The sequence below is a fragment of the Podarcis melisellensis genome (genome assembly GCF_964234715.1).
Source record: "Podarcis melisellensis genome assembly, chromosome: 13".
NCBI classification, from domain to species: domain Eukaryota; kingdom Metazoa; phylum Chordata; class Lepidosauria; order Squamata; family Lacertidae; genus Podarcis; species Podarcis melisellensis.
Genome location: NC_138545.1, coordinates 16,547,033 through 16,573,027, shown reverse-complemented (window position 1 = coordinate 16,573,027; position 25,995 = coordinate 16,547,033). Strand labels below are relative to the sequence as shown.

General features: G+C 46.9%; 2 protein-coding genes across 3 annotated transcripts; one reads left to right on the top strand and one right to left on the bottom strand.

Moving 5' to 3' along the window:
- Positions 1-882: 882 nt before the first annotated feature.
- On the top strand, positions 883-13,081 carry LOC309354980 (carbonic anhydrase 4-like). Its single transcript, XM_081885313.1, has 9 exons — positions 883-1,036; positions 2,807-2,891; positions 4,062-4,091; positions 5,131-5,295; positions 8,353-8,498; positions 10,384-10,473; positions 10,658-10,730; positions 10,828-11,009; positions 12,697-13,081. Exons 2-9 carry the CDS (start codon positions 2,816-2,818, stop codon positions 12,883-12,885), a joined length of 951 nt encoding a protein of 316 aa, XP_081741439.1. The 5' UTR covers positions 883-1,036; positions 2,807-2,815; the 3' UTR covers positions 12,886-13,081.
- A 1,170-nt stretch (positions 13,082-14,251) lies between these two features.
- LOC309354979 (carbonic anhydrase 4-like) lies at positions 14,252-24,376 on the bottom strand. Of its 2 annotated transcripts, none has more exons than XM_081885311.1 (10): positions 23,784-24,376; positions 21,877-21,961; positions 21,693-21,722; positions 21,195-21,359; positions 19,079-19,227; positions 18,568-18,657; positions 17,668-17,746; positions 17,101-17,264; positions 15,669-15,824; positions 14,252-15,001 (listed from the first exon to the last, which is right to left on the bottom strand). In XM_081885311.1, the coding sequence occupies exons 2-10, from the start codon at positions 21,953-21,955 to the stop codon at positions 14,903-14,905; spliced, it is 1,011 nt and encodes a 336-aa protein (XP_081741437.1). In that variant the 5' UTR covers positions 21,956-21,961; positions 23,784-24,376; the 3' UTR covers positions 14,252-14,902. The 2 variants fall into 2 exon arrangements, with proteins under 2 accessions (XP_081741437.1, XP_081741438.1); XM_081885312.1 differs by having other exon boundaries at positions 14,252-14,998; positions 23,784-24,375.
- Positions 24,377-25,995: the final 1,619 nt, after the last annotated feature.

The window sequence follows — 25,995 nt, the reverse complement described above, 5'->3', positions numbered from 1 at the left end:
CCAGGGCCTGGTCCAACCCTCTAACCAGTGTATCACATTCTCCTTTAATTGTCTCCATATCTGCCTTTGTGCCTGAGGCAGCTGCCGTATCTCACTGTAGGCCCAACTCCTGCCCTTGTTCCAGTCTCTCTTACATAATAAGCTACCTTTATACAAAGTCAGACTACCGGTCCATCTAGGTCAGGATTGTTTGCACTGACTGGCTAGTGGATCTCCAGGATTTCAGCCCTGCCTGGAGACACCAGGGATTGAATCTGGGGCCTTCTGTATGCTGATGCTCTGACCTCAGAGGTATGGCCCTGTCTCAGCCATTCAATGGCACTTTTAAGAGGGCTTAATGCACCCGAGTTGACTTTGGTTTAAAAAACGAAGAACAAATAATCCTTTAATATATCTCAGAACGTCAAACCGCCCAAGTATAAAAAGCTAAACAGATCCTGCTGCTTCAAACTGAAAAGGGCGAAGGAGAGCAGGGAAATGAAGTCTCCTGTTGCCCCAAACTGCTGTTTCACAATACCTCATGGTACAGCAGGACCATCCTTCCTAATACCAGCACTTTCCCACTTGCTGATAATGGAACTGATCGCACCTGCACCAAGCAGATGACCCTGATAGGGAATGTTCTATATTCTGAAGTCTCAAACTAATTAAAAACAAAACGTCAAAGATGACATGTCAGAGAGAGAGAAAGATAGAGATTTCGAGAGAGATTTCTCAATTAAAAAATCAGATGACCAGCCACCTAATTTTATATATGATGACTTCCTTGTCGTATGCAAAGTGCACATAGAGTACATTGTCAACCTGTTCATCACCGCACTTGGCACCTCCTCTTGAGTGCCTATCTGTCTTGTCCTCAACTAGGTATCTCTTGTGCTACAGGGTGTGTCCAATTGCCACCCTTGGGTAACCCATCTTTCTCACCCACTGCTCCCCTCCTCCGTGGGGAGGGGCCCATAATTGAAGTAGTACATCTCTGGAAAGAAGCAACTCCCAGAGGATTCGGCAACAACGCAGGGCGACTCTGGTACAGAAGGTAAGAACGGGGAGGCATTCTCCTGGAGTAGAGATCAAGGGCAGGAGAATCTCTAGGATTTGCAGGATGTGTGTGTGTTGCTAATTCCTCCTCCTCTGTTGTCTGTCATAATGCGATCTCCTGGTCTGTGCCCCTCTTCAGTCCCCAGCTTTCAGCTTGTGGCACAATGGGGTCTAGAAGCTTGCACAGCTTGTGTTGTGGGTGGGTATATTATGCTGCTGCCCTTGGGTAAGTGTAGGGCCAGAAGGGAGGACCTTTTGGTGCCTTCCAAATGCTTTTCTCTGACTAGAAGCCATACAGGACTGTAGATGAGGGATGGGATGCTTGTGTCCCTCCAGTCATCGTCCAACTCCCATCAGCCCCAGTCAGTGTGATTAATGGTAGTTAAAGTCCAGTAACATCTCTGGAGGGTTGCAGGTTCCCCATTCTTGGTGTAGATCAGTGAAGAGGTTGCTCTTGTGAGACGCCATCTTCAGGTCCAGCCAAGCCCTGATTCTCTCCGCATCTCCTCCCTCCACCTTCCTTCTGGAGGGAAGCGCCTGGATCCTAGATAATGCCATCAATTGACAGTGTCAGAGTAAAATACTATACAGAGTAAAATACTATGCTCAGGGTCCCTTCCTATGGTTCTGTACTCAATGTGCTCTCAATATTTCATACTGGGGACTCAGCCCTAAAGCGATTTATATACGTTGCATGTGCAATATAACGTTATGCCACCAAGATGGCAACGTGGGAGTCCCATTTTTCCCTGTTTCAATTTACAACGCTTTAAACTGAAAAGCATCTTTGATGTTTTGGTATCTTCTGATATGTTCTTTAATTGCTGTAGGTCACTTTGGGAACCAATCATGGCTGAAGAGCAGGGATAACCTAATAATAATAATAATAATAATAATAATAATAATAATAATAATATAGCAGCTCTGTGATCCCCTGATCAGCCAGGAGCACCCAGGCTGATCACTCAACAAGGATCCTAGCCAAACTTCCCCTCGGGCCGCTCCAAGTTGCATAAGGGCATATGGAAATATTACGCGAATGCCTTTTGTTCCCTTTAACCTTCCGCATTCAAAATTTGACGTTGTGAAATTTGAAGTTAATTGCTGTTGAGCTAATTAGCACATAGGAGATCCCGATGATAAGTAAATGGATGAGAGACTTCATGCATCAATGTGGGCTGGTGCCGATCCAAGACAATTGTTCTGCCTTAGATAAGCTGGCACGTAGTTGGGCATCAGAGTTCTGAAAATTCCAAGTGGAGGCAGACAAGGCAGAGGTGGAGTTGGGATGGCACAACTGTTGCGGTTGCACTGGGTGCTAGCACCACAACAATGATGTAGAACGGAGCGTGAGAGGTGGGTGGGGTGGGGTGGAGAGGGTCCTGAATTTTAGTGTCACGCAGGGCGCCACTGAAATTCGAGAAGTCAAAGTCCACCCCTGGACAGTGCTCCCCCTCCACTATGGAAGATGTTGTGCCTCTGGCTATCAGCCACTAGGAATCACACGTGGGGAGGGAGAGGTCCTGTTGCGTTTCTGGGCTTCCCAGAGGCATCTGGTTGGCCATTGTGAGAACAAGATGCTGGACTAGATGGACCTTGGGCCTCATTCAGTAGGGCTGCTCTTATGTTCTTATGCTAAATTGTGACCCTGATCACACAGCCGAGGAAAGTGACTGTGAACGGGGCTGTCGCATGCACTGCTTTGGTGCTGAGGGTTGGACAAGACTGAGTGAGGGAAGTCTTTTGCTAACATGCCCTCTCTGCGCAGGTAGCAATCATGGCTCCCACGCTGAAACCAATCGCACATCTATTGATGTTGCTGCTCTTGGGAGGATCCTATGTTAGCTGTGAAGGTAAGCCTCTGCGGCAAAGTGCAGCGGTAAATTCTGGAGTGCAGAATTCCCCTGGAAGAAGGATTTGATGGTTAAATCGCTCTGAGAATTGTAGCTCAGGATAAGGGGCCTCCTTGTGACTCTCATTATGCATAACAAACCACAGCTCCCAGAATTCTCTGGGGGAGGCCATGACTGAATTCTCCCAGAATTCTTTGGGGGAAGTGATATCAGAGTACTTTAAATGTTTGGTGTGGATGTGTTGTGAACGGGTCTCTGGTCGGAGACTGAAGGTTCACAGAGTCCAGGGCTAATTTCTTTGGCTCATGGGGCCAGAGTTTCGGATTAGTTTCGTGGAAGAAAGTGTTGCATCAGTCTTTGGGGATTTAATGGGTTCTGCAATCTTATCATCTCATGTTAAACCAGAGAAAGGACAGGAAACCGATGCATTTTGATCCATGCTTTCTCCCCAACATACTCATTTTTCTCCACATTATTTGGCTGGAGAATTGCATTACAAAATTCAGAGAAGTGTGAACGTAGAAAGCTAGTTGTGTTTCAGCTCACTTACTATTATGGAAAATGCAATTAAGGGGGATGGGGTTTCAGAAAAAAATCCTAACCAAATGAATTTCTTCCCCATCCTCCTCTGTCTCTGTGTGTAGAGCAGGAAAAGTGGAGGTAAGAAATGGCTGTAATGGGGGCCAGAAAGATGGATGAAGCTGAGCTGCTTTCACTTCATACAGTGGCAACAATAGACAGCCTCGATCTTCTCTTGCCTTATGGACAGAAATAAGGCAGAAAGATGTGTGTGCAATATTCTCAAGTCTCTAATATAATACAAAATTTCTGTCCTCCTTGTTTGAAGTGCAGGGGTCATTCAGTTTGTAGTTTAAGGGTCTATTATATTAATGTTAAAGTCAACTAGCCAAGAGGGTGATGGGTGGAGGTGTTGCTTAGTAACCAAGCAGAATTGCAATATCTTCACTGAGGTAGCACATACTCTGATTGGCTGTGTAGTTCAGAGGGAGTTTTCCTCTCTGTGTGCCTGGTTGAATGTCTTTCTGCTAAGTATAAGGCTTATAGTATGAAAGACAAAACCTCTGTTGTTGTTCTTTTTCAGTATAGTGTTATCGGGTTTCTTTTCTCTACGGACTCCCACCTGCTAACACTTCTCTCTTTCTCCTACAGAGAAATGGTGCTATGACGAGCCAAGCTGTGGTAAGCAAAACAGCATTCTTTGGTTTCATCCACAAGCTCAGTATCTCCCAGTGTAAGAAGTAAAGACTATTTCTCTCCAGTAGAGCGGTTCGATCGCTGAGGGACAGAAAGAGTAGCAGGCTTCTCTAATGGGGCTTCAAGCTCAGAGCAGCCTGTTTAATCTGCTAGGCAGGAAACTGGGCTGAGCCATATTCAGCCTGAAAGAGGCCTCAGGACAAACTAGGCCACCAATCCAATAATGCCAGTTTGAAATTCCCAATTGGTTCCTGGTTCCCTGTTGGCAGTTCCAAGTTTTCCACATTGAAGTGGGACAAATGGGTAGGAAGTTGAGCAGTTGTTCAATCCATATTAGTGTTTAGGCCAGGAATGGGGAACCTCCAGCCCACTGGCCAATCCTTGCCGGCCAGAAGCTGGAGTTTGACCCACAAAGCCCACTTCCCAACCGCCCACCAGCTGACGTCACTTGAGAGGGCAGGGTTAAATCCTGCATGGGTGGGAGGACACCTTCTCAGGAGGGCAGGGTTAAATCTTGTTCCAGCAGCAAAGAGGTGTGCACAACCAGAGCAGCAGGATTTAACCCCTTGCTCGTCAGCCGACAAGTGGAGGGGGGGGGGTCAAACCCTGCTCAGTTTGGCAGGATTCCAGAAACTCCTGCTAGGATGCAGGAAGAAAATGTTTTTGTTTTAGTGACACCTTCAACCTGAGGTTAAAACCAGTTCCCCAGCCCTTCCTTAGAATGATACCCTTCCCCATTCCCAATTCCCAGAAGAGCGAATTTTCCCCCATCCTTGAAACTTCAGTACACAATTATGGTTGGAGTGTGGATGCTGGTTGCTGTGGAAGACTGGGTGTGCAGGATCAGGTTGTGACTCCCAGATTAATCAATAGAGTGCGTGTCTATATGGTACTGGAAGGCCAACAGTCAGCCTTTCTGCTTCGATAAGCTGTCTTGTCCAATGGGAAGGCAATACTCAGTTTTGCCTTGGGCTCCTCCTCTTCCTCCCTGGCTCCACACCTGCTTCTGCCTCCCTCTCCCTAGGCCCCCTTACATGGAAACGCCTGGGCCAGTGCAATGGCAAGAAGCAGTCTCCCATCAACATTGTCACCACGTATACACAGCCTGATTCCTGCCTGGGTCCCTTGACATTGTCCGGCTATGAGGACCGCCGGAGGCCAAGACAGCTTTTGAACAAAGGGGACTACCGTAAGTATAGGCGACTTGAGCAACGGCAGGCGATGTGAAAGGCATTGGGAGGGATCTTGAAATTGGGACTCTGACCGCAGTTGCATTATTCTCTGTGTCTCCCTGGGAGCTGGTGGCTTCAAAGCTATGCTTCAAGACAGTGGGGAGACCCAGATAGTGGCATTGCTAGACTACAGCTACCATCATCACTGACTATTGGCCAAGTTGTTGGGCTGATGGGAGTGGGGATCCCAGACATCTGGAGGGTGGTGGATTGGAAGGTTGCTGCCACCGGTTAAATGGGCTCCGCCAAGTCTTTTAAAGCAACGATAAGATGAAAACAGATTTTAAAATGCATGGCGGCATTCTACATATCTGGGTAAAAAGGTAAAGGTAAGTCCAGTCTTGAACGACTCTGGGGTTGTGGCGCTCATCTCGCTTTACAGGCTGAGGAAGCCATCATTTGTCCGCTCTGCAGACAGTTTTTCCGGGTCATGTGGCCAGCACGACTAAGCCACTTCTGGCGTAAAGGAACACTGACACCAGAGCAGCGCACGGAAACACTGTTTACCTTCCCACCAGAGCAGTACCTATTGATCTACTTGTACTTTTGGTGTGCTTTCGAACTGCTAGGTTGGCAGGAACTGAGACCAAGCAATAGGAGCTCACCCCGTTGCATGGATTCGAACCGCCAACCTTCTGATCAGCAAGCCCAAGAAGCTCAGTGGTTTAGACCACAGCGCCACCCGATTCCACACATATCTGGGTAGTCTTGTCTAAATGGAAAAAGGTTTTAGCATTCTCCAAAACGTGTACAGTGACAGCACCTGCCTGATGTCAATACAGTGGTACCTTGGGTTACATATGCTTCGGGCTACAGACGCTTCAGGTTACACACTCTGCTAACCCAGAAATAGTACCTTGGGTTAAGAACTTTGCTTCAGGATGAGAACAGAAATTGTGCTCTGGTGGCGCGGCGGCAGCAGCAGGAAGCCCCATTAGCTAAAGTGGTGCTTCAGGTTAAGAACAGTTTCAGGTTAAGAACGGACCTCCGAAACGAATTAAGTACTTAACCCGAGGTACCACTGTAGTCAGGGTGTTCGCAAGTGTGGGGGCTGCCACACTAAATTATAGATTCCTCACAAGTGCAGAATGGGTGTCATGCAGCACCTAGTAACATGACCAGTGCTGCATATCAAAGGGGTTGAGCAAGAATATATTGGGTAAGGAAAATCTCATAGGTAAACTGGCCCCAGTGAGAGAGAAGTTGACATGTACTCTGTCTATGATGTACAGAGGTTCCTGTCTCTCTTCTTTATAGCCTGCCATCAGTTAAAGGGCAGCGAACAACTGGTGTTATTAAACCGTCTGTACATAATCTAAGATGCAGATAAAACCATTTGCCAAGAAGAGGAGTTTGGCCCCGCCGTACTTTGTAGGATCACTGCATCAGCAAATAAACAACTACAAATTCAGGAGACTTGAAAAATAAGCTTTGATGATTTCCTAAATCGAAAGACGTCACAGAACTACTTAAGCCGCTGCAGAACTAGACTGTCCCATCAACACAGAGCAAAACTAAGCTGGGGGAGGGAAGGGGGGGAAAGCAGCTGAGCGAGGAAAGTGGTGGATGGGGTGAAAGGATAAGCTCACTCATCCCCCCCCCACTTCTTCCCTCCAAATTGCACCCTTCCAAAATACATTTTAGGCATTTGGTCCGCAAGGCCATTTTCTCTTAATCACACCCACCTGCCATGCCCCTGATGTCTACCTGTCCCATACTGTAGCTGACATATGACTGGATTGGCTCTTTGGGGGAGGGGGAGAATTATTTCACATCCCTAAGTCCTACAGAAAGAAGGACTGAACCCCATGCCTATCAGCTGATGCACTTGGAGTTCAATCCTTCTTGTTTGCTTACCTGAATCCTGCACGGTTACTATCTCCCCTCCCCCACCCCCGCAGGCAAATTTTGACAGGTGGGTGGTATCACCCACTTGTCAATCACCAGATGTCATTATGATGGCAGAGTTGGCTGATGGAGTGGTGGAGATAGATTGCTGGGCTAGAAAGTTCCCCTGCCCCTGATTTTAGATATTCAGTGGAGACCTTATTAAAGGTCACAGTCCATCACACTTTTGCTGCATGAGAATACTCATGTGTAGGCACCTCATTAGCAGCTTTCGTCCATTTAGCAGTGTTTCTGGAAGCAGTGGTCAGCAATTGAAGTTACACTTTGAGATGAAACACCCACAGACGCTGTAAAACTCAGTCAAGTGGTTTACTGCTTGACTGGTCATAAATGCATGACGATAGCACTATTTACAATCATTATAGCAATAGCTGTAACGGCATACTTAAGCTTCAGTCCCTCTTCCTCTTTGGGAACGACCTAGGCAGACACAATCTATCGGCGGTCATGACACATCAGTTTGCAGACAGCATTTGTTGCTCAGTCGTCTGCAAAAAGCGAAAACGAAAGTTCTCCTTTGATTGGCACTTCCAGCTGAAGCTGTGCAGGCTCAGAGTGCCACTCCCACTTATATACGACCGTTCTGGAATCTTTTCCCTGTTTCTGGATGAATGACTCCCTAACAGACCTGCCTTCCCAAACATCACATGCATACGCACAATACATTTAATGTGCATTTGCTCCTCCTTCAAGAATCCTGGGAGCTGTAGCTTAACCTTTACAGAACTACAATTCTGAACTACAATTTATTACTGCATTGTGGGGAGCTGGACTAGAAGGCCATTTGGGTCCCTTCCAACTCTACAATTCTGTGATTTTATGAATTCCCAGCACCCTTTGCAAACTACAGCTCCCAGGATTCTCGGGGAGTGGAAATATGTTTTAAATGTATATAGCACACACACAGCCACCTAGTCCGATCTTTTCTGAGCACACCGTTCTGACTACATGAGCCATCTCTTAACAATGGACCAGCCTCGGTGCCAACTCTGCTTCAGCATTTTGCCTCACTGGCGGTGGGAATCCTGGAAACGTCATTATTCTTTTTTAAAATCAAAGGAGTCATTGCAACTCAAGGCTTGCTTTGTTTCTTGGATCCATTGCAGCTGATGTTGAGATGAAGGAAGGAGCCACTGTTTCCAGCCCCAGCCTCCCGGCAAAGTACCACCTGAAGTCCTTCCACTTCCACTTCGGCACCAACCACCATGCAGGCTCAGAACACGCCATTAATGGCCAGCACTACTCAATGGAGGTGAGCCATCTGGGAGAGCAGGGGAAGCAGCGATGAGAGTGAGCAACAAATGGGCAGACTAGGGTAGCCAGCCTGGTGGTGCCCTGTGGACATTTGCGGACTACAACTCCCATCAACCCCCACAGTTGACCATGCTGGCTGGAGCTGATGGGAGCTGCAGTCCACAACAGCTGAGCATTTTAGCCCCAATATTATTGCCCTGGACCTATAATGTCGTTTTCCGCTCTCTGGTGTTCAGGCTGTCCTCTTTTCTTAATATCTTGGCCACTTCCAGATGCAGACTGGTTTGGGCACGGAGCCTCAGAGATGCTGCAGGAGACGCGGCAGCTATGATTTAGAATGGAGCACAAAAGGCGAAGGGTCACTGAATTTTGGCATCGCACAGGGTGTCACTGAAAATTGAGACCCCCAAGGTCTGCCACTGCCAGATGGCTTGTTTATTGAGCCTTCATCTTGAATTGTTTCCAATAAGTTCGTGGGGAGGTTAGATGATATTGGCTGTTTATTGATGAACGTTCATTTTGATTAGTTTGCAGGAAGGTTATGCAATGTTGCATCAAGCAAAGGTTAACCCACACTTTCTCACTTTTTAAGAACTTCAGAGGCTGGAATTAAGACTCCTGGAAACTCTGGGCTCTCGCTTGTTTATGTACTACATCTCCCTATCCAATTCTGAGAAACATTGAGCAAAAAAGGCAAACATTCCAGGGCAGACCTTCCTCTTCAGTAGACAGTGTGCTTGCAAACATATGATGTCACAGCTCCTAGGCTAGCTGGGGGAGTAAGGGTGCCTTTGAGTTAAGGTTATCAGATTTTTTTCAACGAATCCGGGGTCACTTTTCAACTTCAGTCGAATTCAGTGGATTTTGTCAGGGAACTGATTTGTAAATCTGGGGACTGTCCCCGGGAAACGGGGACGTCTGGTAACCTTACTTTGGGCTGTCAGTATCATGCAGGAGGGATTCAAGTGCATCCTAGAACTTTAGGTTTGCACAGTTGAAGTGGATTAAAGCAACACTCTGTCATTTTAACACAGCAAATCCCTTTCCAGCAGATGTTTTGTACTTTGGGATGTGAAAGGGAATGCATTGAAAAGTGTGGGATGAACTAATGATTAAGGGAAAGGCATGTAAACACCTCACAAGGAAATCGAGTTGCAGGATGAACACTCATTATCATCAAACCACCCTGTAAACAAATCAGAAATCATGCTCAATAAAAGACCGGGCATGGTTGAACTGGTGCAAGCAAATAGGGATGAATGCTCCGATAATCTGAAGGAGCTCTTACAGAACACAACAGCCAGATTAAAAAAATATACATAGCTACTTATTTTTCAAGGGCTTGGGGCAATCTATTGCTTTTCTGAAACGGAGGATACAATATAATAACCAGCTGTAGTATTACTAAGTGCTCTTGACAGCAGTGATAAATCTATGGGCAATGCAGAGTTTAGTTGCTTTTGGATGAGAGAGCATCCTGGAGATTTATGGGGTTGAATCTGGTGCTGCTTTCAAACCCATGCCAAATATGCAAGCAGAGCACTTTGGGAGCAGACTGACTCCTAGAGGAGGCAGCACAACTGCTAATCATAGCTCGCGTCTCCAAAGTGAGCCAACAGCACTCCAAGGATGCCTGAGTTTACATGGAAGGCTTGTGGCTCAGCTGTAGGGAATCTGTTTTGCACTCAGTAGAGCCCTGATGGATTGAACCAAAGACGCATCTAGTCTAGTCTAGCATCCTCTTATCCAGAGCAGCCAGCAAGATAGCTCACTGTTACCCACAGAACTAAATCCAACAATCTTACTCCCGCTCTTACTCTGGTGTAATTTAGAAACACCGTTCTCACTTTTCCTTCCCTTTCTTTTCCCTTCTCTTGCACCAGCTCCACGTCGTCCACACTAAAAATGGCATAAGCACCAAAGAAGCGGCGAAGGACCCACAGGGATTTGTTGTCCTGGGATTCTTCATACAGGTGAGGAACAGCACAGAGTGGCCCATGCTTGTGCAGTCAAAGGCTGGATTGGTACAGGAGCCCCTGAACCCCCTGGGGGCTGTTGTGGGCTGCTTAGAGCTCAGCCCTCTGGAATGGAGGAGGCCAAGAAGCTCATAGAGATAATTTCCTGTAACGAATGCCATTACCTTTCTTGTCCCCGTAGAAGTCCTTTGAGGCTCCTTTTGACGGTGTATGGAATTTTCTGGCTAGTAGCCTGCGCAGAATCCCAGAAAAAGGTGAGGTTCCCCCATTCCGCCACCCTGCCTCCATTTCTTAGAAAAGGAATGGATCTTTCTTTCTACCAGTCCTCTCACCTTTCTTGTCTTTCCCCAGGTGACTCTGTGCCACTGAATGGGGAATTTTCTCTTTTGGACTTATTGGGGCCAGGAAATAGAGGCACCGTTAAAATTACGGACAAGTATTACCGGTACCAGGGCTCCCTGACCACTCCCAACTGCTCTGAAGCTGTGACCTGGTTTGTCTTTCCTAAGGTCATCAAGGTGCATCCCTATGTGGTGGGTGTCATCTATTCTTCGAGGAAGGGTGGGGGGGGGATTGAATCATTAGGTTCACTGAATGCAGCCTGCTGGGGTCAGAGCGGACTGAGGCCTTGGCGTTTTGATTCGTGGGTTCTTAGGAAACAGACACGGATCACAAGGTCACCGCCACAAACAACACCCTCACGTTCAGATCCCCGACCCCAAATAGGTCACTGCATGCTGCAGGAGAATTTCTCTTTCAAGTCCCAAAGGAATTAGACGCCTGCTCCACAATAGCTTGGAGCAGGGTTTTATTTGTGGCAGCCCCTCCTCTGTGGAACAAAGTCCTCTGTTGACATGAAGCAGGTGCCCATTATATGCACTTTCTGGGGGGAAAGATGAGGCTGTTTCTGTTTCAACAAGCTTTCCCAGCTGGGCGAAAAGGTCTCTGCCATGACTGTCCATTCCATATAGTTTTAAAACTCATTTCTGGGTTTTTGGTTTTTTAATGCTGCTTCCCAACCATTTTTGCTGCTTTTATTATATTTCGTAGATCGTTGTGGAAGGTGATCAGTTAGTTAGTTCATAAGGATGTAAAATCAGATGGTACTATCCCAAAGTCCCTTGCAAAAGGGACACAATATTTCAGGGTCCGTAAGGAGTTGCATCTCCAAGCAATCAGGTTTCCTTGAGAAGTCAGCTCTCATCTTGAACAATGTAGAGGAAGAGGAGCAGGAGCAGGTGTTTTAGCCTGACAGGATCCTCCTCATACAAGTAAGACAGGGCCTGCTCAGAGTTGGCCTCCTAGTTCCACACCTTGCCCTTGTTGGGCCTGGTGGAACCTGATTGGTCTGTGAGACCAGCTGACTGAGGGCTCTGTCAGGTAAGTGGTGGGGCATCCCCTTAGGAGGTACCTTTGAGAAACACACCTCAGCCTGCAAGGTTTGTGGCAGGAACAATGTGACGCTAGGTAGCACAGATAGTGAGGTGCTGGAGCCCAGTTGGAGTCCTAGTTTGAGACTTTCATGTGTCCTGCCCCACCAGTGCCTCATGCAATATTGGGGCGCATCCGCACCACAAATTTAAAGCACATTTGACACACATTCAAAAACACACGCCTTCCCCCAAAGAATCCTGGGGGCTGTAGTTTATACCTTGCAGAGCTAAATTATTTGCACCCTTTAATAGACTAGTCCTCAAGATTCTCTGGTGGAAGCCATGCGCTTTAAGTGTACAGTGTGGATGTCAACTCAGTTTACTAGCAGCCCAGATTATCTATGACCTTGCTGAGCCACATTCTCCATAGAATGAGCATGGTCCCCAGGGAAGTCCCCTGGTGAGGTGTTATAAGGGATTCTGGGGAGCTCCTTTGCACACCTCAAAATCTCCAGAAATGCTTCGGTGAGCGGGCTAGGTTGGGTCCTTCCTGCACATGGTTTTCCTTAGCGTTAGGGTTTACCTGCCAAGGAGGCCACACAGAATCTTTACGGATCTGGGCTTGGCAACAGCAACGGAAACTTCTAGGTCAGTAGGCAGTGTCTCCTTTCACAGTCGTTTGGAGAGAGCTTTCATGGCGGAAGGCCACCTCGATCCCCAGGCACTCAAGTTCGACTTTAGACATTTGACACTGGTCCTTTTGCTGCATGGATTTCCTGAGCTTGTATGTGCTACTCTCCTTTTCTCTTCCTCCTCCTCACATTTCTCCTGTTTTTCTCCCTTCTAGGTGAAGAAATTCACCAACTCGCTCTTTTTTACCACCAAAGAAGAAAATCGACGTATGCAGGATAATTACCGTCCTGTGCAACCATTGAACTACCGAAGGATCAGTGCCTTCGACCTAAATGAGTATGATCCAGCACAATGCCCTAGCAATCGTTTTGAGGCCAAAGAGTGTGTGGATTGCAAGGACTGATGGCAACGGTTTTCTTCTGCTTGAAAGATCTGAGCTATGCAGGGAGTTCCATCTCCTGACCCAAGAATTAATAATTTCTCAATGTGGTGTGTTTCATAAGGGAGACCATATTCTCTCCCTTCCCCCTCCCCTCTTGATGACGACACATATGAGGTATTTCTTAGAAAAATTAAAACTACCTCTATTACCACACACACACACACACACATGGCTGGTTTTCTTTTATTAAACTTACATTTACTCGATTTGTACTCATGCTCAGTAGAGAGAAGAAACTCATGAGATTTCAGGTGAAGAGTAATTGTGCTGTGGTGTTTTAACAGAAACTGAGCCCAGGTTTTGAGAGTTGACTGTGATTTGTCCCTCTGGCCCTTCCCCAGACAAAATGGAGGCGTTCCTATGTCCCGCCAGTAGTGAGGAAGGCAGCTTATTCTTTTATTTCTTTAACATGCAAATGCTGAAACATTTTGACAAAACATCATGTACACCAAGAGTCGCTTCAGTTTAACCAGACATTAATTCCTGGTTGGTTGCCTCACAGTCTGGTCTACTGTTCTCAGGGTGCTTCTGCCCATCATGGAGAGGAAAATTACCTCAGGCCAAGGAAAAACTTGGGGATAGCCATATAGGACTCCCCAGAGACTGTACTCCTTGTGTGGAAAATGTGGTGGCAGCATGGTGTCCTCCGATATATTAAGCCACTGTGGTTAGAGGCATAGTGGGTACACAGTTGGACATAGGACCAGGGAGACACGAGTTCAGATTCAAGTCTGGACCTATCATGAGGAAAATCGAAGCAATTGCATCGGGTGCTGGGTCTAGGAAACAGTGAATTAACACCTTCCCAGCCCACACAGCAAGGATCTTGTGGCTATGCAGGGCTCTCCAAAGGGCATGCCCCATCCTCATGCATCACTCTGAGGATAGTGGGTCCTTGCTAGGTTCCTGAGTTGCAGGGGGTTGGACTAGATGACCCTTGTGGTCCCTTCCAGTTCCATAATTGCTCAGAGTGAAGCATTCTTGGTGAGTTGGGTGGGTGGGGGAAAGTGCCATCATTGGTGCCTTGCCATGACATTTGTAAAACAGATTTTTAAAATGAGTTAAATCTAGAATTACTGAAGTTCATTTAAATCTTTAGCTGCTTTTTTCTTTTCCAATAAAATTTCTAGCTGCTATGGCAAAGTGGCAATAGCGCTGGCACTCACCCGGACCACCTCTCTCAGAATGCTGCGAACTCATTGCCCGCCCCCCTTAGAGCTAGGCAGGCAGGAGATAGAGAGACCCCATTAGCAACAGCAAGACAGTTATAAAGTAAGGAATAATTAGCATCGCTTGCCTCTATTCATGTCAGTGAAACCACACACACTGCAGCACACAATCCGCTTAATTTAATTTCCACACACATTTGTCTTTTAAGTCACAGCTTATTCATTAGTTCTCAAAACTATTTTCACAATAGAAGCTCCCAAGGAATGATCAGTAAGTAGCATTCCATGCATTTTCCATTCGTGAAAGTTTCCACTTTAAAAATTTTGTGGTTTTTTTTTTAAAAAAAAATAAGTGATTTTCCACCATTGGAGATTGGTCGTACACAGTGCTTTTTTCCCTAGAAAAATAAGTGCCGGTACTCACCATGAAGTTGTTACAGTGTGTGTCACACTTTTTAAGAGAGAGAAAGACAGAGAGGTGCCAGTACGCACCACGAAGTTGTTACAGTACACTTGAGTGCCACACTTTTTAATCACAACAAAAAGAGGTAGTGGTACTGTGTACCCTTGAGTACCCCCTGGAAAAAGCACTGGTCATATAACAACAAACAACAAACAAACTTTCAAGAGAGCAAGGAAGGTAGTTAAAGGGTGGCTGTTTGCCTCAGTTTCTCAGCTAATGTAAACCTCTGGTCCCAGTTGTTGGAATGAGTTGGGTCACACATGCACGCACATTGCTTGGTGCCTCAGTGGCAGCTGAACGTGTGAACACGCTTCACTGGAGAGGTGTTGCCTTTGAGAGGTTGCCACTAGGGACTATGGGTATTCTCTGCAGTGCTGGAGACGCGTGTGAATGTGCCATCCAAAGTCACGTTTGTGGGAACAAGCAGAGCTTCTGCCAATTCCTGCTAAAACGAGAGCTGAAATTAATGTTGATTTTTTAATCATTGGAAGTTTTAGCCCATACAGACCTGAACCTCAAACTCCACAAAGAAATCTATATATTTCAAGTGATTCCCCCTCCCACCCCCCTATTGCTTTTGTCAACATCTGAGGTTTTGGTATGCAGTGTATCAAAATGTGCGTCATTGCTCAAACGTTGATGATAGTTCTATTCCACTTCAGCCCAAACGTTGATCTGGAAACTCAAATATCACCGAGAAACAAAGCCACAATATAAGATTGGGAAATGTCAACAACGAGCTCTTTTGAATGGAAAGTTTCAGCTCTAGCTGTAGTGGACTGAACCACACTCCTTCCCCAGCACTGGGCATCCTAGCTGCTATTGATCTCCTTCTCTGTGCTCCTCTCCTCACTGAAATGTGCACCTCCTGCCTTTTTAGTGTCCTTTGCCAGTGCTTCTGGTACTGGATGAGCTGGTTGAGAGGTAGATTGAGGTTAACTGGAGTTTCTGAGGGGGACAGAAAGAGTTGTGGCCTAGCTTTGGCCTCTCTGGAGATCATGTCGACTCTTCCTCCATGTGGTTCCTACATCCATCCACCCACCCACCTCCAGCCTTTATGCAGGTAAGAAGGATGCAAGAGTAGCCACAGAAATGAAGAGGAGGAGCCCTACTGGCGGAGAGGCTATCGAGGCAGCGGATTTGTGCTTCAAAGCGGCAGACGATTCCACTTTCCGGTCCCCAATATTCTGCAGAGGGCGGTAGTTGTTCTCAATATGGGGCCCGGTGGAGGAGTCCGTTGAATGAAGCTCATTTGGAAAAGCATGCACCTATTGGAGAGAAGGAAGGCATCAGGTGGTGGCACGTGGCAAAGGAGGAACTTCTACATCGGGCAGTGGGATCCACCCAGTGAAGACCAGGATGTGGCAACTCCACAGCACAAGTTACGACAGCGTGGAGTTGAACTGAGGTTTCTCAGCTGCTCTTGAATTGCTGGAGAATTTCGGTTCTCCCCTGGAGAACATTCAGCAAACTGCCCCCTCACTCTCCAGTTCCACGACCCACAAACAGCACACAGAATTGGGGGAGGCCAGTTCTGTTCAGCCCCGTGACACTGCTTTTGACATAAAAGGATAACGTAATGAGGCAAATAAGGAACAGGACGTAATAGTGTACAGCTGGAAAATGGCTCTGTTCTCTCTGGTCATCAAGGTGCTTCCTTCTCAAGGCCACCTCCGCTTTCAAAGCCTCTTCTGCCCTCGCAGTGGTGCCTTCACCACTCGTCTACCTGCTATTTGGCCATCCCCTGTATATCCTCAAAGTTTCTGACCCATCTTATGCTCAACCTCCAGCTCATCACATCTGCATCTTGTACAGAAAAAATAGGGTCAGGGTTTGGGGTTGACTGTAGAGTCCAGCTGCCTGAGAAATCTAAACTTCCATTTCTCATTCCTCCAGGCCTCGTCTTTTAACTCCCAGATAGGGCTAGGAGTGTCTCCTGTCTGAAACCTTAGAGGGACAGAGCTCTTGCTTTGAAGGTTCAATCCCTGGTATCTCCAAGGATGTCCTCTGTCTGAAACACAGGGCAACCAATTCCCCAACTTGAGTCTCCACCTTTTTTTGAGGACTACATTTCCCATCATCCCTGACCACTGATCCTGTTAGCTGAGGGTGATGGCAGCTGTGGTCCAAAAACAGCTGGAAACCCAAGTTGGGGAAACCCTGAGTTAGATGTACCAATGGGTCTAATTCAGTATTTGTTCCTACCTTCCTGGTGTGGTGGCTGTGGGAGAAGGAATCATTAAACCATAGGCCACCACCCAAAAGCCCAATTTCTAGTAGGTAATAGTTTTTTGTTTTTTTTTACTTCAAACACCAAGAAAAGTCTCTTGATCCTAATTGCAAGGGGAGCCCAGAGAGGAGAAGCCAATCTCCCAAATTTCCCTCATGTATCCCAGAGTATAACATACCTGTGCTGTTCAGTTGGCCTTTCCCAACCTAGTGTACCTCAGATGTTTTAGACAACAGCTCCTCCTACCTCTCTAAGGACTTCTGTGCCTCAGCATTCTGTCTACACACAGACACACACAAGATGGCAGCACTCACCACGTCTTCCGACACTAGAATGGGGTCGGCAAAGATGGTCCACAGCACAACCTCGTCACACCCGGGGGTGGTGAGGGACCCAGGGTAGCGGTAATAGCGGTCAAGCTCCGGGCGGCCTAGCAAGTCCTGGAGAGAGAAGCTGCCATCGAATTTTGTCTCTTCACCTGTACAGGGGGAGGTAAGTTGCTTGAATCTATGCTCCACACTTAATTTGTATCCTAACCTACAACACAGGGTTGTGAGGCTAAAATGTTTTTTGGGGGGGCCTTGAATTCCTTAGAAGGAACGTGGGATATAATACACATTTCATAAATAATAATAGTGGTTCCCCAACAAGGGACTCTTGAATACTGCAGTTCTATGTAAGGTTCTGAAGAATTCCAAGGGGCTCTTGTGAAACCACTTTTCCCAGGATTTATCAGGGAGGCAACTGAAAGAATCACACCTCCCCACCACTCAAATTGGTTATTTTTTTGTTCCAATTCATTGTGGTAGCCATGATGGATTCTCTGAGACGAGAGAAGAACCAGATGTTTTCCTTGGCTTTCCACTCACTGATGGACTTACCCTTTTCCTCAACTTCCTTCAGCTTCTTTTTAAATGATTCCCAGGCTTCAGCTGTCTTGCCCTGTGCCTTCTCATAGCCCTGCAGTAAAGAGGAAACATCATATAGTGTAAAATCAGACCGAGAAATAAAGTGTGATGAAGGAACCTAGGAATCCTAGGGCTCAGCATCTCCTGTTTTAACATCTTCCTCCCCTTCCCAGAGCTACCTTAAGAAGCAGAGGCAGAGGGAGGCAGGAACTGTGGTGCTCATCGCCCATGATGTCGTTGGCATTATCCAACAGGCGCATACTTTTGGGGACTTTGTTCCAGTGAGAAAAGATGGTTATTTGAGTGCTGGGAAAATGTGAATATCTCCTTGAAAGAAGTGCTTCTTCAGAAGCAACACTGCCCATTTATCACGCAGAACAATCTACTACTGCTTGTCAACAACATTCGCTTCTTCCAGTTCTCCCGTTTCCACCATGGAATAGCCAAGTGGTGTTTTCAACAGTCATGCCCCCTTCCCAGTGAACTCAAGGCAAAACAGTTCAGTCAGTGGCCTGGTTTGTGCATGACATTAAGCCATCGGTCAAATTAAATGATGGTTTAATGCATGGGTAGGCAAACTAAGGCCCAGGGGCTGGATCCAGCCCAGTTGCCTTCTAAATCTGGCCCATGGGTGGTCCGGGAATCAGTGTGTTTTTACATGAGTTACATGAGGGATAGTGGACTGGCCCCCTGCTGGAAAAGTTTGCTGATCCCTGGTTTAATGTGACACGGTGAACGACTGGCCAAGAGAAAAACTCTTGCCACAGTTCCCAGAATCGTTTGGGGAAAGCCAAAACAACCAAAATGTTTTAAAAGTGATATCCCAGCTGGTAGCATAGACGTGCACAAACCTTGACCTCTCCAATCCCTCACCTGGACAAAGAATGCTAGCACAGCAATGCCCTGTGGGTCCTTCAAGGCTTCCGGTAGACTCGTGTTGTTTTTGGTGTGCACGATGTGTAACTGAGGGGAGAAAAGAAAATAGATCAGTTTGGGACATATCCCTGCTGCCCCACTTAGCTGCTCTTTGTGGAGAAACCTCCACAAGCAAAGAGCTAGACTGCAGTACACAAAAGCCTGTTGCATATTGGAAACCCATCCTTGTGTCTACTCCCCTTAGACCTGGTCATTCATAATTTCTAAAAAGCCCTCTGACTTGAAAGCTTTGCATACACTGATAAATACAGTATAGATGGCGTTTATGCTGCTGTTATGCAGAGGTAAAAGAAATGTACGTGCATGTGCTCAAGGAAACAGTTATTATAACACAAAAAATATTTGCTAATAAAGCAAAAGGAAAGAAAAATAAATATAATAAAACATATGCCAGCTGACATTAACATGCTATCAATCCCAGAATCCATATAAGAGAAGATATCCTCACCTCCATAGAGTACCGTTCCCCGTTTATGTAGTGCTCTGATCCGGGTTTATGGACTCCATCTCCCCAGTGGAGGTGAAAGGCCTTGGCTGTGTATGTAGCCGGAAGCCCAGGGCCGCTCAGCTGGAGACCTTCGCCCAGTTCTATGTCAACTGCAGGCAAAAGGGGAAACCAGACCAATTTCTATTAGTGCATCAAAAGTGTTGGAATTCTCCACCAAAAAGCTTCTCATACTGCTTTTGTAGCCGTGGAAGTGGTGTCATTTGCAATCAATGATGTGCAAGATTGGGCTGGGTTGGTCACACTTTGGTTCGTATGATCAGGAAAGCGAGATCAGGGTCAACGACAGTTCCCAGGGTTCTTTTGAGTGGAAGGGAAATTTACACGTGCTCTGCATGTGCTTTGAAGGTACAGTGTGCACATAGCCACAGAAGTGCATTTTTAGGGTGGAGGGGGCGGAGTTTTATCCTGAAAGAGAAACATCAGCGTCCATCACACACTGACGGTCCCAACCTAACTGCACCTCCTCTCAAGTATATCCTATTGATTTTTACAGAGTAAGCAGATTTTGGATTTCAGTTGAACATAATAATGATTTGTGACTTATCTGTGTTGATTTTTGAGGGTGCTAAGTTTTGCCAGGAAGCCTGACAATGCTTAGGATTGCTGCCTTACTAAATTTTAATTAAATCATCAAACTGGAAATTAAAGTACCGTATGTAAAAGGTGCCTTCTCTTCAGGTAGCCACAGGGGTTCAGTAATGTGGGATGCAGTGCTGCGTGTCTAGAAGGAGGCACTTACCCCCTCCCTCCCTCCCTCCCTCCCTCCCTCCCTTCTCTTGCACCCTCTTCTGGCTATTGCCAACCAAGCACCCTCCATATGTTTTTGATCAATTCCTGTGCTAGCAGGGGATGAAGGGAGTTGACGTGCAAAATATCTGGAGGGCAGCAGGCTGGCGAAGCCTGGATCCTGCCGAAGCACATAGGTAAAGGTAAAGGGACCCCTGACCATTAGGTCCAGTCGTGGCCGACTCTGGGGTTGCGGTGCTCATCTCACTTTATTGGCCGAGGGAGCCAGTGTACAGCTTCTGGGTCATGTGGCCAGCATGACTAAGCCACTTCTGGTGAACCAGAGCAGTGCACGATTCCTGCCAGAGCAGTACCTATTTATCTACTTGCACTTTGACGTGCTTTTGAACTGCTAGTAGGTTGGCAGGAGCAGGGACCGAGCAACGGGAGCTCACCCCGTCACAGGGATTCAAACCGCCGACCTTCTAATCGGCAAGTCCTAGGCTCTGTGGTTTAACCTACAGCGCCACCCACGTCCCTGCCGAAGCACATAGAGCAGGCCAATAACAAAGAGTAAAAGACAAGGTCCTTGATGGAGCATTTCCCATTGATGATTGGGCCATTCAAACATCCCCATCAGAGAGATGCAGAACTGCCTGCTCTGCTATGAATCATGTGTGAACCATTGCCAGGGTGGAGGGTGGGATCGTCTCCTTCCAATCAGAAAGTGACAGACACAGAGAACAGGTGGGCTGGCCTGAGGGCAGGCGATTCTGAGTTTGAAAAGTACCGATCTCTCTAATAGTCAGCTCAGGTGGTCGGCGCACGCTGGTTTGGATTAAAATAAAAATAAAAATGGGTCCACCCGCCAGCTAAAGGAGAGAAGCACCAAGCTGTTCTGACCCACCTGAAAGGGGGCAGAATATCACACACACACACAAAAACAAAAAACTGGAGGGAAGAGGACTGGGTCATGGGGCCCTGGCAGAATGTGGGCAGAATGCAGGTGAAATCTCTTGATCTGCCTACAGCCTGTTAAACTGAAGGGAAATAAATGACGCTCCCCTTCAGAAAAGAACAGGCTGCCTTTCCAAACCTGTCCCACACTGGGGGGAAAAGGTTGGGAGATTCTCCCACACTGTTCCAGGCTCCTCCATGCTGCCATCACTGTAAAGTTGGGGAAATCCAGCTTTTTACTATGAATCCACAGGAAGGGATGGAGTTTGGCAGCTTCCTCGTCTTGCAGTTTTGTGTCTTTTTTTTCATACTTTCCTGCTACCTTAAGGACCAGAAGCATAGTGTTTTAAAAAGGAAATGCTTGCACACTCACCTGTTTTCCCGGTGTTCTTCATTTCCAGCAGTTTTTTGGTGTCGTTGTAGCCGGTGAGAGTCACTGCCCCCAATTTGGGGTTATGCCTGACACTGCTGGTGACAATATCGATGGGAGATTGCCTCTTGCCATTGCAATGACCTTGGGATGACCACGTGTCAGGTCCTGGCCAAGAAAAGGAAGAGCCCAAAACAAACAGCATGGTAATTAGAGATGGGGAACCGAAATAAATAAATAAAACGGAGAAGCAGCAGCAGGAGGATTCTAAACTTCCCGAAAACGATATCCTCTGTTAGGTAGCCCTCCCACTTAGCCCTGGATCTGTACAAGGAGGTAGAGAGGAAAATGCACTTTGCGCATGTTCAGGGGCATTTTTAGTCCATTACAGAACAAAGCCCTGGAAATAAAAGTTGAGTTTGGTGTGATGGACTTGGCTCAAAAGTATGCCTTGCTTGGAATCTGTGGCTAAAGAGAAGTTAGGGCTGCTATTTTTCTTACCACATATTAGGCTGTCGTAGCACCAGGAACCTGTCAGGAAAAGAAACAGAGGTGGCATAAGTTTATGGGACCAAATCCATGCAAAGAGGAAGATCTAATTTCACCCCCAAGAATTATCCTTTAAAGCCCTTCCCAGAGCAAAATAGAGACACTAAGGATACGGGTGAGGTCAGAGTGGCGTTACCTGAAGAACTGGCATAGCATCCCCCAGAAAGCAAAAGGACCACCGCAGTGAAGGTTGTTGGTACCCAAACAGAAGCCATAGTATGCTGGAGAAAAAGTGCAGGAGAAGAGATGAGTAAACGATGCCATTCTTGAACAAATGAGACAATTCTTGAACAAGAGTCTGTGTCAATAGCAGCATACGGAATTTACCAATGTCCGTTCGGTGGGAAAGGTGAGGGAGCTTACCTGGCAACACATGCAAAAACCAACGTTATACTTGTAGCTGCTCTGCTCTCTACAGGTGGCAAACGTTATGATATCCCCAGGCAGCCACAAGGCCTAGAAACTTGTTTTCTTTTGGAATAACAGTTTGATTTGATACGGACTCCCACAGGGTAGGTGGAGTTACCACATAAATGTGGATTAATGGGGTGGCGGCAGAGCATTAACGAGCAACAAGCGTCTTCAAACTAAACAAGAGAAAACATGCTCAAAACCTCACGGCCAGAGGTTTAATGTGGCTACCAGAAGCCCAGATAAACGAGTCTTGCAAGGTTTGCAGAGCAGATGAAAACTTTAGCGAGTCTTGGATTGAAGGTCAAGGGAGTCTCTTGCGTGGCCTTGGGACAGCTATCAGTAACATTCTGTCTCTTTGAAATTGATCTACAGGTGGCATCTGTGGCTTTGAGTTCAAAGCAGTGTCCTAAGGACTGCTAGAAAAGTTCCAACTTTCCCAAAGTGCTGGAAGTGGGGAAATGCATGAAAGTTGTAGGCAGATCATCTCGTGTAGGTGGTTGTGTGCAAATCTTTCGGTGTGCACAGGATACATGTGCATGGGAGAGGCACACTTGTGATGATTTGCACATAGGAAGCTACAAGGCTCCATCTGTCTATGCCAGTGGTTCCCAACTGGTGGTCCATACACCTGAGGGATCCATGTAAACTACCCAGGAGGTTCGTGGCACCATTCACATGACAAAAACTACCATAGGGTTATTGAAAATTTCAAAAGTAAGGGGGCCATGTCTTGGCTTTTGAAAAACAGGGGGTCCGCAATACTTAGGTAACTGGAGATCATTAATCTGCGTTGACTGGCAGCGATTCTCCATGGTCTGGACAGGAATCTGTTCCAGCCCTGCCTACAGATGCTGGAGCCTAAATCCAAGATCTTCTACATGCAAGGGGGAAGCTCTTCCAACCAGCCACAGACGTTCCCACATACCAAACCACAAGCCACAGCAATGCCTATTCATTCACAGAGGTGTAATACCATACACACAGACACATCTCATAAAATGGTTTACCTTTCTAAAAATGACAGGGTTAAACTGTAGGACATGAAAAATAATAATAATACCTTCTTATTATTGCCATTATTAATTTACTAATCGCCTTCCAAACCACGGTCTCAAGGCAGTTTACATATAAGACAATTAAAAACAGTTAAACACAAAAACAAATGTATTTAAAACATGACTAAAGTCCTAACAAGCAGACAGGGAACAAAAAAATGTCTTCAACTGATTCTGGAAAGTGCAGATAATTTCCTCCTGGATGTGACTGCCACAAGAAGTGGTGAGGGTCACCAGTGCCGATGGGTTAAAAAAGAGATTAGAATATATATACTGCTAGCTATGATAGCTGAATGGCTCTTCCATTAACAGAAGCAGTGTATCTTGGAACATCAATTGATGGGAATGAATAACAGGGAAAGGGCTGTCATCTTCCTGCCCTGCTTTCCAGAGGCATCTGACCAGCCGCTTTTGGAAACAGAACAAAAACGATTCACCAGAGCACTTATATCGTTAGTAAATATCACAACTGTACCCCTGAGCGCATGTAAAGTTAGTTTCTGCAAAATGGCTTCCTTCCAAATCTGGGGGTCCAGTCCCCATTATTTCTCCAGCCAGCCCCAGGTAAACTCACCTGTCAAGTGTGCTCCTCTCTCCGTCCGCCTCCTGGGCAAGGTGACACAGATGATGGTGGAAAAGCATCTTGGCTCCTTTTAGGTGGATATATATATCTGTGCATTAAGGTCACCGCCCCGTCTGCTTCTGGGGCGGGTGGAATTACAGAGAAGGGGAGGGTAGATTACCAGGAAGGAGAAAAGAGAAGATAAAAAGGAGCAGGCAGGAGACAGTCAGTCAGTCAGGGACGGTGCAGGAAAAGGGGCAGGCCTCAGGCAAATCCATGTAGGCTTAGTCCCCGGCACCTATTCCTGGGGAGGGCAATGATTTCATACGTAAAGGCTGTGAGCAAGTCAATTACACAATTAGGAAATGACTCGAGGTAGGAGCCAACCTTTCAACATGAGGAAGCTCACGTCCCCATTTCCCAAAAGCAACCCTCCCCGTGCTGCAGAACCCAGGGGCTGATCTAACCACTAGATTCCATTCCCTTCTGCAAAGTAAGGCCCTAACCCCTGTGCAGATCCATACTTGCCTTTAAGGGGATTAAGGACTCCCCGGACAACAAAATCTCGCCACCTTTCCCTCCTGATCCCAAGTGTTCTCTTTCTCAAGCAACCCAGAAGTACCGGTTTCTTCCCACCAGCAGGGAGGGTTGCCAACTTTTCCCTCTAGTAAAAGTTCCTGCGCCCTTTCTGCATGACAAAGCAAGTGGAAATTCCCTTAGCCACTTGGATTTAAAGGCTGGATCCTTTTCACCTGTCAAAGAAGCTTTGAAGCCAAGTAGAGCACGGGACTCTTCATCTCAAGGTTGTGGGTTTGAGCCCCACATTGGGCAAAAAGATTCCTGCACTTCAGGGGGTTAGACTAGATGACCCTCGGGGTCCCTTCCAACTCTACAATTCTATGATTCTAAGGGGAATGAGGCCTAAGGTGCAGGGATAGGCGGAGGCTTTGCAATTCAACAGATGTATGTTGGCATGTTGAGGGCTGATGCGAGTTGTAGTTCAAAACGTCTGGATTGCGCCAGTTTTTCCTCCACCCAAACACTCCCACAAAGCTAAGATTCCCATTAGCAGGGCTATGGTTTTTGTAACAGTCGTCAGGCAGGCAGAAATTCAGCAGGTGAAGCTTTCCTCCATCACTGCATCTCCTGCCAGCTTTATCTCTACAGTCAAAGACATTGGCAGGTTGCAGAGGAGAGGGAGAGGGAGAAGAGAGCAGGGCTTTTCCATCAGCTCTTCTGACACACCAGGTGCTCTGACTGCTCTTTCCCCTCACCTCAGCCATTCCATCAGGTTATCTCAGCCATCCCCAAGCTCGGCCCTCCAGATGTTTTGGGACTACAACTCCCATCATCCCTAGCTAACAGGACTGACCAGTGGTCAGGGATGATGGGAACTGTAGTCCCAAAACATCTGAAGGGCCGAGTTTGGGGATGCCTTTAATGGTTATCTGAACTATTTCAATTCAAGCCAGGCGTTTTTTTAGAAGTAGGAACTGCTGGCACATGACATTTGGTTTCTTCCTCCCTACTTCCCATTCCCTTTTCCTTTTCTGTCATTTTTGAAAATATTGTAAGCTTGTGGGAAACAACAGCTTTTTGGAAAATAATGATTGATCTGTAAGCTGCTCTCTGGGAGCCTTTTCAGCTGAACAGAGGAGGAAAAAAATATCTAATTGGGTTCTACTTAGAGTAGACCCACTGAAATTAATGGGCCTAAATTAGTCATGCTTATTAACTTCAGTGGGTCTGCTCTGGGGAGGACTAGCATGGGATGCAGATGTTTCTGTATAATTTCTGCCTGTGATGCAGCTGTTCAGACAGAAGAAACCAGCCAGGCTAGAAGGGGAGACAAGGGGCACGTAGCCCTGCTCTGGAAAATACTGATTCCTCCTCCACCCCATCAGACACCCAGCCCCAATTCTCTGCTGGGGAGGGTAACCAGGAGTCCCGTCTCTCCAAAGCAGCTATTTCCATCAGGGGAAAACTTTGGTAATATGGCGCCCTGAGCCAGGACATAAATTGCACCTCCCCAATATAATTTTCAAAATAATTCCTTTTGGTACAGTTGCTTTTTTACGGATCTTTCAGGGATGCTGGTGGTGGCGGGGGCCACTTTGCACCCCCTCGGCTCAGCACCCTGTGCGGAGGAACCACCCACAGCACCCTAAATCTGGCACTGATTTCTGTGTTAAGATCAGACAAGTGTTTGACCGGTGTGCTGTAG